Here is a 15,785-nt window from a genome sequence, read left to right as displayed (position 1 = left end):
TGTTCTGGCACTAGTTTTAATTTTTTTAGTAATTAAGTTCAAATAATTGTATGAGAGAGGAGCTAGTCTTTACTCTTTTATCTTCAATTTGAAGAAACCATTTTCCATTTATCTTGACTTTCCAAGATTGAAGGGGTAGTTGAAAACTTGAGGAGGGAGATACTCACCATATATACAAGCCAAAGTTGATAAGGAAGCCGTTGGTTTGCTACTCCAAAAATATGGTGGGATTACACATAATCTATCACTGAAACTTGCTCTCAAAAAGTTGGTGAATGTTCATCTAGTACTATTAGTTTTCTAGTTAGTTAAGGGAGGAGCTTTGGTAGGTTATTTTGGTGTCATGAGCTCTCGCACAGGCTGCTATTATATTAATGAAAAGTTGTGCTCTGGGTGCCGAATTCGTATTCTGATCAAGCTATGATTATTAGGTGTTATGATTGCTTAGTTAGGTGCAAAATTTGTTCAAGTTTTGATTAATAGTGTAGATTTCTTCAGTTGTTTAGCTTCTGTTTAATTAGGTGTGTGATGGTAGTTTGGTTGGGTAAAAGCCCAACAGGGGTTGGAAATATTTTGAAGAAAATTATGAATTTGTTTATAAATAAATCACTTTTTTAGTAGGAAATAAGAGAGAAAGAAAACTTTCATTACCGAATTTCTTAACCAAGAACATTTATATTGTTTTTTTTATTTCCCGTGCTTTATATTTATAAATAGTAAGTACAGACAAAAAAGTAAGCGGTATGTACTATCAATTTTCCTTCTTTTATTATCTATTTATTTATTTCCTTTCATTGTCCTGCACTCCTCAATTTCTTGACAGTGGAACCCCACCTCTTGGGCAGACTATATTGTGAAGAAAGTCACCGTGAATACTTGTAATAAAATATAAATAATAATCAATGATTATTTTAATATACCCACTTTTCTCTTTATCTCATTTAATGTTATCTCTTTTTTGTTTTATCATACATCTAATATCATATTTTTCTTTCTATCTGTCACTTCTATCCACTTATAATGTATACCCGGAAATCACTACTAAATAATGAATTATAATAAACAGAGTGGAATTTAAGCCAGGGAATTTTTTTTCCAAAGAATATATAAATATGATGAAAAAAATATAGAATAAATAATTTAACTCTCTTAAGTCATTTCGTGAGACTGAGACACTCGTTTTTTTGTTTCCTTTTTGTTCAATGTGGGATTTGGACATGAAACCTTATTTCCCTCTCCTTTTTCCTCCTCCGCCTCCTTTTAAACCCTATCGAGGCCTTCACCCACAAACCAGGACACCATTTACTTTTCCCTCAAAAATATGCCAAATTAATGTTGTGGTTATTGGTCTTTTCGCTTTCAGGAAAAATATTTCAGGAACGATGGTGAACAACGGAAACAGTGTAGGATACATATAAGTTATGTCTGATTTCTTCCATTCCTTTTTAATTGGTGAAAATTCTATTGTCAAGCATTTCTGGAAATGGATGGAATATAATTTGATCATCATAAAGAGGTGGTGGCATTGTTTTTGGTTGCATATCTGGGGGAGTTGCCTGTTGTTGATTCAAATTATGAGAATTAATCAGCTGGTCAGTGACTTTTTTGGGTTTCATTAATCCTTTGTGTTGTTTTTAACATATATATATATATATATATATATATATATATTAAATATTAGAATGCTAAAGATTTACCTTAAAATGAATTGCAATGGTTGATAATTTGAGAAATATGGTGTTTAAATTGGACGTTTATTATTAACTACAATTTTCTTCTGTGGTTTAGTAATTTTGTATAAAGGCCTTCAAAACTCCAACATTTTGATTTCTGAGTAAAATGTTAATATGCTCATGATACTACCTCTTGAGATCTAGATCATTATTAAGTTGTTTTTGACGATATTTAAGAGTGGATCAAATAATAGATGTCTCAATCTTGTATATGAGTGCTCAAAGCCCTCACCTCATTCTTATTTTCCCTAGTATCATGAGACTAGCTAGGAAAAATGCAGGATAAAAATAATACATGGAATCTTGCAAGGAGTATAGAACTGTGTGGAAAGGCTGAGTGCTAACAACATGTCGTTTTTCCTTTAAAGCCTTACTTTTTATCTGTTCTAAAAAGCTAAAGCCAGAAACAATTTTGAATTGAACATCTTCCAAATAAGGTGGCAAGTTGTATGCCCTAGGTACAATGCACAAGTGAAGCTTGTGAATTGTTATCTACTTGTCTTTCAGGATACACAGAGTGTTGAATTAATAACAAGTAGTGCGGTAAATTTATATAGATGAACAACTGGTTCCCATTGCAGTGATGCCATTCACTCAATTACTATTTGATTTGCATTATATAGTATACTTGAATGTGGTGTGCCTTTGCTAGTTGTCACAGATTTCGTTCAATTTCTGGCACTTTATTTTAGGACCTGTTTGATGTGAGAAAAAAGTTTGTTTGTTTTTCTTCGTATTCAATGAATTTAAGCATATTTCTTCGTTTTTTTTATACTTACAATATTCTTCCATTTGGTAATTTAGGGAAAAAAAATTACCCATTTTAGGTCATTTCGCCACTATTCAAGGATTGTGAAGAAAAGAACGTGGATCTGTGGATTATGGTGCAAAGAATGGATTCAGAATACTTCGATTTGATATACTTCTAAAGGCAGCAAAATTCATGCACCCAATTGCTACGGTAAGAAAAGAATCAATTGATCATCACAGAATCAAATTTATGGAGCTGGGCTTGTATATTCAGAGAAACCATAATACATACACTCGCCCTAGCTAGCTAGAAATTGATGGTGTAAAAAAGCCATAAACAGCAAGAAAAAATAGTGAAGCATGTTTAATAGTTGAAGTAGCTAGGGCTTTCACTTTGATCAGATAAGCTTAGAAGTTGCTCTAGATAGTCAACTCCCAAATCTTCTAACACAACCACACTTTCTGATGTCTCTTTCCCTTTACACTTTTTACCTTTTGATGACAATTTTCTTTGGATGCAGTGCCTCTCTTTGAGTGCAAGTGCGGGAGAAGAAGATCCATTGAAGAAGCAGCTATATTGGATCTCTTGCAAAGACTCTTTGACCCTTTTGACTGGAAAATTGAGTACAGCACTTTGGCCTCTCATGGAAAATGCAGCTTGGTCATAAGCCAAAGCAGCAGCCTCTGCAGTGTCAAAGGTTCCAAGCCAAACCCTAGTGCCATTCCTCGTTGTGTCTCTGATCTCTGCTGCAAATTTTCCCCAAGGCCTTTTTCTCACACCAATGTAAGACCTTTGCTTATTCTGCCCTTCAGATTTCACCACCAATTGCTTTGCCTCATCGTTGTGGTTTCCTTCTGTTGTTGGTGCTGTGGAGAAGTCAACCATATCGAAGGAAAGAGAATCGTGGATAGGGTCAAGAACAGCATTAGTGCTTGACATTGAATCGAACAAAACTTCTGATGAATAAGGGTCATGCTCCTGCAACATGTCCCAATAACATGGGCTCTGAAACAAAGGGGAAGTCATGTTACTAGGCTTGTAGACAACTAACTGCTGCTGTCTGTTGCTTCATCTTTTCCTTCCCCTCTTGACTACAATTTATTTGCTTTCCAGACCCTAGTACAAATTCTTAATTAATTACTCAAATATTAAATAATTTGATTTGTTTAATGTAGAGGGATTAGTAATATTTATTTGAGCGTTTGTGTGGTGGGGGCTTATCATTTATAAGGACGTGATGTAAAAATATCTAGCATATAGTATCTTATATAATATTTTAAAGGTAAATTAATGCTAACTAAAAGGAGAAATATTTTTAGTCAAATGTATAAAATTGTATTGTTCCTAATTTTTTTATTTTTTATGATTTTTATAATAAATATTTTTTTTAATTTCTTAAAGAATATTTTTATGACATTGATTAACAAGACTCTATTTTAAAATATTACTTTCGTTTTTTTTTAGTTATTGTTTAATTAATTTCTTCTATTTTGCTGAGGAAAAAATATTCTCCTACATGTTCCAATCTGGGTTCTCAAAAAAAATAAGAAAGTCATACTAGGCAACTGTTTTCTGTCGTTTCGTCGTCTTCTTCCCACTTTCCTTTATTTTATTTGGTTCAAACACCATCATAGATTAGTATTAAAATATCAAGTTGGGTTATTCAATGATATTTAGTAATAAATTACACGAATTTAAACGAATAGGTGCTACTTAAGCCATGTTTGACATGAGAAGTGAAATAGAGTGGATAAAAATAAAATAGATTATTATAATTAGAGAAAAGAAAAATAGAGTAAAAATAAAGTAGAGCGATTTGTTGTTTGGTTTTAAAAAAATATGTAAAAAGTTATACGTTAAAAATAAATAATAAATTTGTTTGATTTGAAATGAAATGAAATGAAAGTAGAGAATTTAATAAATTTATAAAAATACTTATACCCTTCAAATAATTCGAGACATGTATATATGAGTCATGTGAGTTAATTAATCAATTAAAACAAACTACATAGTCGATTAAATTATTTAATCGATGGCAAATAATCAATTTCTGTCAAGGCAAGTGAATATTAGAAAACCCGTTTAATTATTTAGCCGTGAATTTGATTTTGCATTAAACACACAAAGACGCGCGTATATAATGGAAAAATGCAAAGCACCTATTTGAAACTTCTTTATTAAATCATAAAATCAAATTGATTTGGAGCATACTTGATGCACAGTCAAACATGTACTAGGATATGTCATAAATCAATTATGTTGTTCTCTTGTTATAACATCAGGACTAGAAATGGTAGAATCCATGCATGTTTTAAAGACCTCGGTTATGGGTTCTAGATGTTGGAATGAAATTTTAGCAGTGAATGAAATATTTGAGTATGAGAAAGATTAGAAAGTTTTGGAGGAAGAGACTATTTGTATAAATGATCACTTCTAGATTTTTTGTTTGATATTGGCTTCATATAAACTCTAAGACATCATTCCTATTTATACTAGTGGCTCCTCCTAAACCAATAGTTAGAATTTTGCCAACACATACTTAATCTAATGTCTATAAATGATTCTCTAAAACTTTCTTCATGCATACAAAATTACTCACATTTTAGAATATTTTACATATTACTATAATTATCTTCTAAATAGATTCTTCTAGAACATGCTTCTAGTATTTGGCCTAAGGATGTTTCTAGAAATTGGACTTTTAGACTAATAAGACCCAAAATCAAGTTTATATTTCAATATCCCTTTGTAAACTTGATTTTGTTACTCCAATTAAACTTCTTAGCTTGATGAGATCTTCTTTCTTAAGTGGCTTGCAGCTACTTGATCATGAGTCTTCATGTACGTCAAATGCACATCCTTTCTTGCGATGCACTCTCTAATGTAGTGATAGCGGGTATCAATGTGCTTATTTTGATCATGATAAATTGGATTCTTAGCCAACGTTATTACTAACTTGTTGTCCACAAAAACTTTGTCTACTCTTCTTATGACAAACTCAACTCTTTTAGTAGATTCTATAATCAAACATGACAAACACATGAGGTAGTAATTACATACTCTTTAACGTATCTAAAAATTCTCTTTGTTGCCTTCAAACGAGTGTTGTTGGATTATCCATGTAGCCACTAACAACTCCAACATCATAGATAGTATCAGGCCTTGTGCATGTTAAATACCGCAAACTTCCAACTATGCTCTTAAAGAGTGTTGGATCCACTCTTTCTCCTTCCTCATGCTTTGATAGCTTGATTTCACATTCCATTGGTATGTTGACTGGATTAGAGTCATCCATCTTAAACTTCTTAATCACCTCCTTAGCATAACTTTCTTGAATGATGAAGATGTCTTTATCTTCTTGCATTAGTTCAATGTTGAGGTAGTAAGACATGAGACCAATGTTAGTCATCTTGAACTCTTTCATCATCTCTTTCTTAAATTCATTGAACATGCTTGGATTACTACCTTTGAAGATCAAGTCATCTACATACAAGCACACAATCAAAAAATCATTATTTTGGGCTTTGATGTAAAGTGCATGCTCATATGGACACATGACAAAGTTTCTCTCATGTAGGTATTTGTCAATTCAAGCATTACAAACTCTTGGAGATTGCCTCAAACTATAGAGTGCCTTTGTAACTTAATAACCTAGCTTGTCTTCTTTTCCCTTGACTTCATAGCCTTAAGGTTGCTCAATTTAGACTTCTTCTTCAAGGACTCCATTAAGGAAAGCGGATTTCACGGCCATTTGATGTATCCTCCAATTATTTTGAATTGCTAATGAAATAATTAGCCTAACAATTTCTAGTCAAGCAACAGAAACAAACACCTCATCATAGTTGATACCAACTCTTTTGACTATAGCCTTTTGCCACCACTATTGTTATAAACATAAATTTATATTAATAAAAAGCAATTCAATTGATAAAAAAATATTATGTAGTGATGAAAAATATAAAAACGAGGAAATAAATTTGCAACGAAACACAATGTATGTTTACTAATATATGAAGCAAAAAATACATTAATAATATGATAGCTATATTATATAATGACAAAAAAAAATCGCGTGTGTAGGGTGAGTTTGTAGCTAGGAGTTTATTTACAATTTATTTAAACTTATTTTCTTAAATAAAAAGTTCTGTGTCTAGGAGTGTTTGTCAAAATAATTTATGATATGTCCAGAAGTTGATTTTAGTTTCAATTATCATATTATTTTTTTCACTCATTATTTGTTTTTTTTAGTTTATTTTAATAAGTTATCTATAGTATCTTATGAAAATAGCTTAACTCATAGTAATCATATATATTTCCCCTTTTGATTATTAAAATAACTAAAGCATAAGTGTTTACATAATGTGTACTAAGCTAACATTACACTTTTGTTTTTTATTGCACTAACATGTATACTTTTAACGCACTCCTTTTTATTTTATTGGTTAAAATATATTAAAAATTATAAAATTATGAGTAAAGTACATTAAATAAAGAGTAAAGCCCACACAATTTAATTTTTAATTTTTAATTAATATTATTAAAAAAGTGTATTAAAGAATATTACTCCAAGTGGATGTTCCAGATTTTAACTTCCGAATAATATTGAATATACTTTGAAAACTATTTTTCAGAAGTGCAAAAATTTAACCTTAATAAATTAAGAAATTAATTTTTGAAAGTGTTAGTAAAACTTTTACGATTTCAAAAAGGTTTAAATAACCTTTTGGTTTCTATAAAATGTGAAGCATTTTATTTTATATATTTTAATCCCTAGAATTTTTATTTTTATTTGTTTTAGTTTATGTTATCATCTTTCAACGTTAATGATGATGATATAACAACAAAGTTGATACCATTTGTTGATACCATATTATAATGTTTTATAAAGATAGTTATTAAGAATTGTCAGTAACTTTATTTTTTTTGCTTTTTCAAACTATCAGATAACTTGGCAACACTCACTTCGTCTCTCTGTTTCTCATCTGTATCACATGTTACGCAGAAGAATAGGAGAATACAATGGAAGTTGTCATACAATAAATTAGTCATGGGTATAAGACGAGGCATTCTCAGACCAATGGAGCAAACCGTGAGGATCTTTTACACCAAAATCTTACTAAACACTTTTCATTACTAAAAGTTACAAAAATACAAAGAGTATGTAGAAAAATAATGGGTGCAAATACAATCCTAACTAAATAACTTAGCCCATCATGTTTCAAGCTTATAGACAAATGTTGATCCACTTACAAATAAAAAGACCATACGTATTAAGATGAGCCTGGAAAGAATAATTCAGAAAGGGAATTACTAATTTCACCTCCAAATTTTCTATTTGCATTCCCCACATGTGCTGTGACTTTAAATTATTTTTTTTTCAAAAGTACATTTTTTATGAAAACACGATTCCATTGATAAAATATACAATAAAAATACATTTTTTTGTGTAAGAGGAAGTGCAGAAAAATACAACAAAAAGATATTTTTGTTGTATAACTATACAATAAAAATGTATTTTTGTCGTGTATTTTTCTATACCCTCTTACACAGTGAAATTACATTTTTGTTTTGTTAAATTTGATATTTTGGAAAATAATGAATAAAATAAATACTTATATTAAATTATTTTTATGTAATTTCTATACACTAATTGATAAGTAAATGGATAAATTTATAAGTTTATTATTTTTTTTCTTTTTCTCTCCTGTTAAGTGGGAAAAAATTGTGAATCCAATATATTTTTCTCTTTTTACCTCAATTATATATATATATATATATAAGTAATTAATTTTTTTGTCCCAACCCACTAAGTTTGTATGGAGAGTTGTTGAGTTCAATGCCAATGGACTTTCAAATGAAAGCTATAACATAGTTGTTTGAAATTTTTTTAATTGAAACGTGTTATTTCTCTATTTAACATGATTTTAAAGCTAATCCAAACATATCCTTAAGATTAGTTGTTATAAAGTCCTCAAACTATTATTTGTGAATATTGTTATGCTTCCTTATATTTGTTTGTTACATTATATTTGAGACGAAAAGAATTAGGAAAAAAAATTAAGAAAACATTTGACAGAATTTCATGAAAATGTTACATTTATCTTTTTTTTTATTATTTTCTTGATTCAACAACTTATACAATTATCTAATTTTTTTTCCATTTTCTTTTCTTTCATTTTACTTTTTTTTAAAACTAAACATATCATTAAATTTCATGAGCTCTAGTTTAATTAAATTTATTATTTATTCGTTACTATTTTTTTGTCCTCGGTGAGACTATTAGTGTCTCCTAAACCTACAAAGTTATCAATTAATCCTATTTATGATACGTAATGATCACTGACTTAATAGAATTTTACACAAAAAAATTAAACACACATAAATTTTTTTATTAAATATATTATTCTCCAATATGTAAATACAACAAAACCTAATATTATTGTATTAATCTTATGACTTACTAGTTATCATTTATTTTATAATGTATATATTTTATTTTATTTTTTGGTGATATAATTATTTTTTCATTTATTTTCCGGATATACATATGACTTTCACCAAATACTTGAATTTTCAAGAAAGAATTGACATGTTCGTGCACTTATCCTATGTTTGATTGAGAGAAAAAGAAATGAAAAAAAAAAGAAAAAAAGTTTAAAATTTAAATTGAAGGAAAAAAAAATAAAATATATTTTTATTTTTAAAAATCAACCATTCTTTTCCTTTTCCTTTCATTTTTCTAAGCTCTGTTTTCTTTTATTCTACTTTCATCTCTTCCAAACCGATGATTACTGCTTCCTTGGATAAGGCTAATGAGAGAAAAGGCATGCTCGGCCGAAAAGTAAAGAATGAAAACGAAATAAGGGAATGATTTGATATTATGTCGAAGAAAGTTAATACAGTATCTTAATCTGGCTGACTTTTGTATGATGCTGATTGCTCAGGTGACTCAATTGAAAACTGACAGATACCTTTATACGTACACTTTGTTATTTGAATACTATAGTTGTTATATATTTTTTAATTGAAAAAAAATAAAGTTGTCATATTTAGGAATATGTAGTTTTTGTTTTATTATATAAAATAGTAATATATAAATAATATGATTGAATATTTAAAACTCAAGTGGATTAAAAGCAAGAATCCATCTTAATTGAACTACAATTCCGATGGGATTAATAATAATTTAATTTCAAGTCCACCAATTAATTAACTTTTGATTAAAAATAAATAAATTATATTAATACTCAAGAGGTTTTGTTGGATTGTATAAGTTTCGTCCTTTTTAATGTAAGAACGGTGATTTGATATTTTTTTAATATTTTTTATTGATTGACTTAAATTTATTAGAAATTATTAATTTTGTTAAATTTCACTACTTCTCAGTTATTGATTTTCTCTTCTGATTAGATATAAAATCTATCAAAATATTAATAATTTTTAATAAATTTGAGTCAATCATAAAATTGTTTGTTAGAAATATAGTATCATGAAAAATATCTTTAACATTCCATTTTTAACGTTTATAATTAAGAATCTTTCTTGTAAGTGGACATAGTATAATATTTTTCAAACAATTAAGCATGTTTGTATAGGGATAAAAAAAAACTAGGGGTTGGACACGGAACTTCAACCTGTATAATTTACTATTTATTTTATTATATATGTTATAATAAGAAAATAAAGGAAAAAAGCTTATCAATACCCTTAAAGCAGAAGTTATGAAATTAAAAAAAATTGTTATTAAAAAGTGTAATAGTACAGTCTCTCATAATTTCCTAAAATAAATTATGATAAAAGTACTGTATAAACAAATTTAATGAGTATACCAAGGAAAACAAATTTAAATAGTTATTCTTATATATTCTTATGTCATTCCTATTTATTTGGAGACATCGATCAAACTAAATGGTTCAACCATGTCATTCTTAACTTATAAACCATAAAGGGGCTGCCTAAAAGGAAATCATATCATATATGAAGACATTTACCTTACTATACATAGGTATGCTTTGAAATTGAACTAACATTCAAATGTTCAGTTCTTAGGCAAGTCTTTCTCGTAGGCATAGTCATCACAATCAAGAAGGTCCTCTAACAATTTGTCATCCAAGCACTCGAACTCAATAACTTGTTTACCATGATCATTTTTAAGCATTGAATTTGAAGATGAAGAAGAAGGTGCTAATGTTGAAGATGAGCTCATAGAAGAGCATGAAGGATACTCATTTGGAAAATTGAGAACAGCTAAAGCACCCCTCATCTCATAGGCAGCTCGGTCATAAGCCCTTGCAGCCTCCTCTGCCGTGAGAAATGTCCCCAGCCAAACTCGGGCTCCGTGCCGGGCCGGGTCCCGGATTTCGGCCGCAAACTTCCCCCACGGCCGCCGCCGCACTCCTCTATACCGTGGCTCCCCCTTAGTGTCCCTTTTCTCCTTAGACTCCTCTTCCATTGTGTGTAACTCACCAACAATTAATTAAAATTTGCTCCTCTCTACCATTTATTTATACTTGCTACACATTGAGCACCTAACTAGTTAGTTAGTTAAATAACTTAATTGGCTAGTGAGTGATGCAGTGCCAAATTCACCATAGGTTCAATGGACGGGGAAATTTATGAATATGCTGATACCCCATGATTGAGATTGTTATAGAGAGTTCAACGTATGTGGATGTATCACAAAATTTGGTGATGGCTAAAAGGCCTGCGGAGGGTCACCTCAAACAATTTTGTTTGGAATTATTCATAATGAATGAATGTTATAACTCTGGTTCTCAACCAGATTGAAGGTGAGGACGTCATAAGGATGATATATTAGATAGAAGGGGTTATGCCACGCAAGTCACTCTTAGTAATACTAAATGAAATATTGGAATAGAAAATAACCATATTAATTCAATTTTGTCATCAAGAGCTATCTAATATTTCTAATTTAGTATCCAACTAATTCTCTTATATTGGTCAGTTTATTTGAAAGTAAAGTGATACATCTGGTCATAATTTTGTGTACAAGTAAAAAATATCGAACTTAGGACTTTAATTAAGAGACTCAAAGGAATTTCTTGGTTGATTCATCCTCTTTCTACCAGAATTTGTTGCAATGAATTGACGAACCAACGGTCACAAGATTAATTTTGCTGTATAGTCCTGATTGGCTGACCTGATAAATTATATATGTGTTATGCTTTTGGTAAATGAACATATTATATTATTGTATAAGTAGAGAGTTGGACAGAGACCATGAAATTAAAATAATAAGTTTCACTTATCATGTGGGTAATATTTCTAAGGTGAAACATTGAACTTCGGTAGCTGTAGTAGCATCATGCCTTACATCATTGGATTTGGGTGGAAACTGGAACGGTTCTGATCGCGGTGGTAGCTTTCATCTGAGATATTTTGCTGTCTCTAACTCGAACATATATGCCATGACAATAAACTGCTCCTTAATTTTAAGCAATACGCAAGGACAGCAAAATATGGTTTGTGTCTTGAAAAGTGATTTTTCTTTTTTACAGACTACTGATGTCATCAACTGTTCAAGCTGCGTAAGATTTTAATTATAGGTGGCTATGGTTTTAAATTGTGTGGTTAGAGCATCTCCAACCATAGAACTCCATTTGGGTTCATAACTCTTCTTAAGTGGGACCCTTTGTTGACACAAATTTTAAAATATTTATTATTTTTACTCCAATTATAAAAAGTTCTTAACTTTATTTATAATTAAAATCTGTATAGTTTTTCCTTCTCTATTGATTTTCTAAGCAATTCGACAAGAGCTTGGTTCTTATAGATGAACAGGTTCTACACCTGGATGGATGCCACTTCAACCATCTATAACGAGAGAAAAAAAATTAAGAACAAATTCTTGACTTAAATTAAAGAACTCATACAAGAATCAATATTAAAGAAGATCTTAACAACTGTAATTGTAACAGTAAAATAAAGGTTTTTCGATTCATCACAACTACAATAATTACATTAATTAAATTTTTCCACAATATCAAAGATCGCATTAAGTCATAAGCACAATTTACAACTATATCAATAACAAAAACAAAAGTATTTAACTCACAAGACTTCAACTAGATACAATTAATTAACATGAAACAATCTCATACTAATTGATAATACTGTGGTTAAAAAGTAACAATTTGATACTGAAATATGAGTCTTGATTAATTTGAATCAAAATTTCCCTAGTTGAACAGATGGTCAACATTCTAAGTCAATTTGCTGCCTATATGTAACTTCAAACACTAGAAAAATTAGGAGTGAGATAAAAGGTGGTTCGTGTGTGTGATAAAGGCTGGGCCATTTACGGAAGAAGTACATGGTTTGGTCCTTTCAATCTTATCCACACAATTCGAGCTTCTTCTTCTCTCATTTCTGGCCCACTAGCGGGGACAAAAGTGCCCTACTTTAGGGCCACTGGACCGACAAAGTAAGCCACAAATATTGGTCAAAAGAAACGGAAAATGATTATGTTGATCAATTGGGAAAATGATCGATTAGGAAATAGAGCATTTAATATAAGAAAACATTAGTTCTTATATTTAAAATATAAAAAAATTATATTGGACTTTTTAATTTTGCAAAGAAGGAAATTTCTTTGATGTGTATCCCTAAACATATAATATGAAAATATTAAATATTTTAAATTACTTGAAAACTTATATACTAAATTGATTTTATACTTTTATACAATAAATATTTCCTTAAAAGAAACATTTTTTGACCTAAAATATACCATGGGCATACAATAGAAAAATCTGTTAAAATAATAAAATTTATTTAATAAAGTTTTGAATACTTTTTAATTAATGTTTCATTACCCTAGCCCAAGAAAATTATGAGGAAACATGATTATGATTATATGTAGGACAAAACTTATATGTAGTTGTTTAAGTTCTTTTAGTATTATTTTCTAATTAAAATTAATTTTTTATTTTGATAATCCGTCTAAATTTATATTGAATGTAAATAATTATTAATATAAAACTTTAATTTTGATTGAATAACAATACTAAAAGTATACATAAAATTATATCTAAGTTTTATCTTTATATGCTTATCCAAAAATAAAATTTATCTTTATATGTAATTTTTTTCGGGTACAAAAAAAAAACTTAGATAAATTGAGTCTTGAGAGTCACCAAAGTCAAGATATACTTAAAGTTTAAGCGCTTTACATTATCCATGGAATTTAAACTCTTATATATTTACTGATTGTATCAATCTTTGTTAACTACCTTTATATGTTCAAGTAACGTGACATGAAAATATATTTGTGATGCAAAAGCAATTTCCTTTTATGGACCTAGTACTTAGAGGTATAATTAATCAGTCTATAACACAATATGGTTTTAAGTAATAAAAAAACAGAATACATATTAAAATTTAGTTGTATATAATCTTGAAGTTTTAATTGTTGTATTTAAAGCATTGTATTTCTAAAGAATTAATTACTAGTAATTCTGTCACTGCACCTAAACAAGAAATCAAAAATTGCAAGTTGGGGATGTTCAACTCATTTTAAGTCAAAGTACAACACATACGGCAAGTTAGTTGTTAAGCAATAACTATATCATAGAAAACTCTGCTTGGATAATGTTATATTAACAACTAATGTTGAATCTAAAACAACTTCACTTCATCTGATCTCTTTTCCCTTTTACTTTATATATATATATATATATATATATATATATATATATATATATATATATATATATATATATTCGTGCATGTCAATTTCCATTTAGTTTGTACATAAAAAAAATGTTTTAATTCTTAATTATATAGATAAGTTTTTATATTTTAGTAATTTTATGTTACTAGAAAACTAACAACAAAGACAAAAACATAAAAAAAAAAAAGTTCATACAGAGACTAAAATATAAATTTTTAAAATATATAAACTAAAACAAAAATTTAGCTTAGGGACAAGAACCAAATGATTAATAGTTTTTTGTTATAATATATTAAATTTGAAGAGAGTTATAATTTTGAAAAATCTATTAATCCATCAATATTATTTTTGTTATGCCAACTAAGATAAAAGAAGCACTTCCTGTCAAAACCTACATTAAACTTGGTATATTCATCTTCTATTCATTATTATTTTTCAATGATAAAAGAAAAAAGACCATTTCACTTTATCAATGGTTTTATAAAAACTATCCGGCCTCCATTTTAATTTGTTCACATAAAATTATATAATTTTAAATTCCACTGGAAAAAAAACTGAGAATTAAAATTCTTCATGTTCACTTTTCTCTCTTTCTTCTCTATCTCCCTCTTCTCTATGGATTTATCTTCTCTATCATTGTTTCTGCTATCTCTTCTCTCTCCCCATCTCTTTTGATATTGACTTAAAATCATAAATACTTGTATTTTTGTATTATTAAACATTTAAAAATTTGCTGATATTTATTCCGACTTAAATTTAATATTAATTTTTCAATTTTTAAATATATTTAAAATAAAAATTTTACGTAGTAGAAATTGAATCGCTCTACCCCAACTAAAAATTTTGAATTAATTAATTTATCTAAACGAAGTATTTAAAAAATAAAGAGACATTAATTAAAAAGAATTCATATTTTAGACATTTTAAATTCTCTAAAATCTAAAAATTTCTCGTCCAAACACCACCTAAGGAATTTATTACATTAGCTTCATAGTGGATTTACTATAAGAGCACTGAGAATAAACATCTGTTAGTATATAGGTGGGGGTACTAGTAACAGTAAATATTATTATAAGGTTAAACTACATAATCAACTAACACAAGGTTATAACCGATTAATGATATAAAGTTGAAATTCTAAGTGTATGATTATATATTAAATTCTTGAAGAATTTTTTTTTTGTTTTTTTAGTTATATTTGATTCAAATAAAATTATTTTCTATAGAGAATATATATGATCTCTCAAAAATATTTTAAATCAATAATATTAGTCTTTTACTGACACTCACTTATCCCTTGCATCTATTTATTGAACATAATGGAAATATAGGACTTCACAGTAGGAGATATTCATAGTAGGAAAAAAAATCAACCATTAATTAAAGTTCAACGATCACAAATATATCAAGATTCCTCGTAATTATATCATTATTTTTTTTATCCGTAAAAATTGAATATGATATGAAATTTACTAACATTTACACATTTTGTTTAACCAATTAAAGTACCTTGGTTACATAATAGTCTATTATAACAATGTACCTGGATCTGGAGGCCTATGTATGTTTACTGCAAATGCATGTGGAATAGGCTCATGATCAACAGCGA

General features: G+C 28.8%; 3 protein-coding genes across 3 annotated transcripts; all 3 read right to left on the bottom strand.

Annotated features, from left to right (window-relative positions):
• Positions 1–2,715: 2,715 nt before the first annotated feature.
• LOC100782036 (ethylene-response factor C3) lies at positions 2,716–3,782 on the bottom strand. Its single transcript, XM_003536891.5, has one exon. It carries the CDS (start codon positions 3,508–3,510, stop codon positions 2,848–2,850), a length of 663 nt encoding a protein of 220 aa, XP_003536939.1. The 5' UTR covers positions 3,511–3,782; the 3' UTR covers positions 2,716–2,847.
• Positions 3,783–5,578: 1,796 nt separating this feature from the next.
• On the bottom strand, positions 5,579–6,040 carry LOC106794711 (uncharacterized mitochondrial protein AtMg00810-like). Its single transcript, XM_014762588.1, has one exon. The coding sequence runs from the start codon at positions 6,038–6,040 to the stop codon at positions 5,579–5,581; it is 462 nt and encodes a 153-aa protein (XP_014618074.1).
• Positions 6,041–10,104: 4,064 nt separating this feature from the next.
• LOC100781487 (ethylene-responsive transcription factor ERF096) lies at positions 10,105–11,055 on the bottom strand. Its single transcript, XM_003536890.4, has one exon. The coding sequence runs from the start codon at positions 10,934–10,936 to the stop codon at positions 10,523–10,525; it is 414 nt and encodes a 137-aa protein (XP_003536938.1). The 5' UTR covers positions 10,937–11,055; the 3' UTR covers positions 10,105–10,522.
• Between the last annotated feature and the right edge of the window lie 4,730 nt (positions 11,056–15,785).

Source organism: Glycine max, chromosome 10, assembly GCF_000004515.6.
Source record: "Glycine max cultivar Williams 82 chromosome 10, Glycine_max_v4.0, whole genome shotgun sequence".
Taxonomy (NCBI): Eukaryota; Viridiplantae; Streptophyta; class Magnoliopsida; order Fabales; family Fabaceae; genus Glycine; species Glycine max.
This window is presented reverse-complemented; position numbering and strand designations above follow the sequence as displayed.

Bases quoted from the DNA above. Each gene is read 5' to 3' on its own strand.
- LOC100782036 (XM_003536891.5), bottom strand. From the start codon at position 3,510: ATGACTTCCCCTTTGTTTCAGAGCCCATGTTATTGGGACATGTTGCAG.
- LOC106794711 (XM_014762588.1), bottom strand. From the start codon at position 6,040: ATGTGTCCATATGAGCATGCACTTTACATCAAAGCCCAAAATAATGAT.
- LOC100781487 (XM_003536890.4), bottom strand. From the start codon at position 10,936: ATGGAAGAGGAGTCTAAGGAGAAAAGGGACACTAAGGGGGAGCCACGG.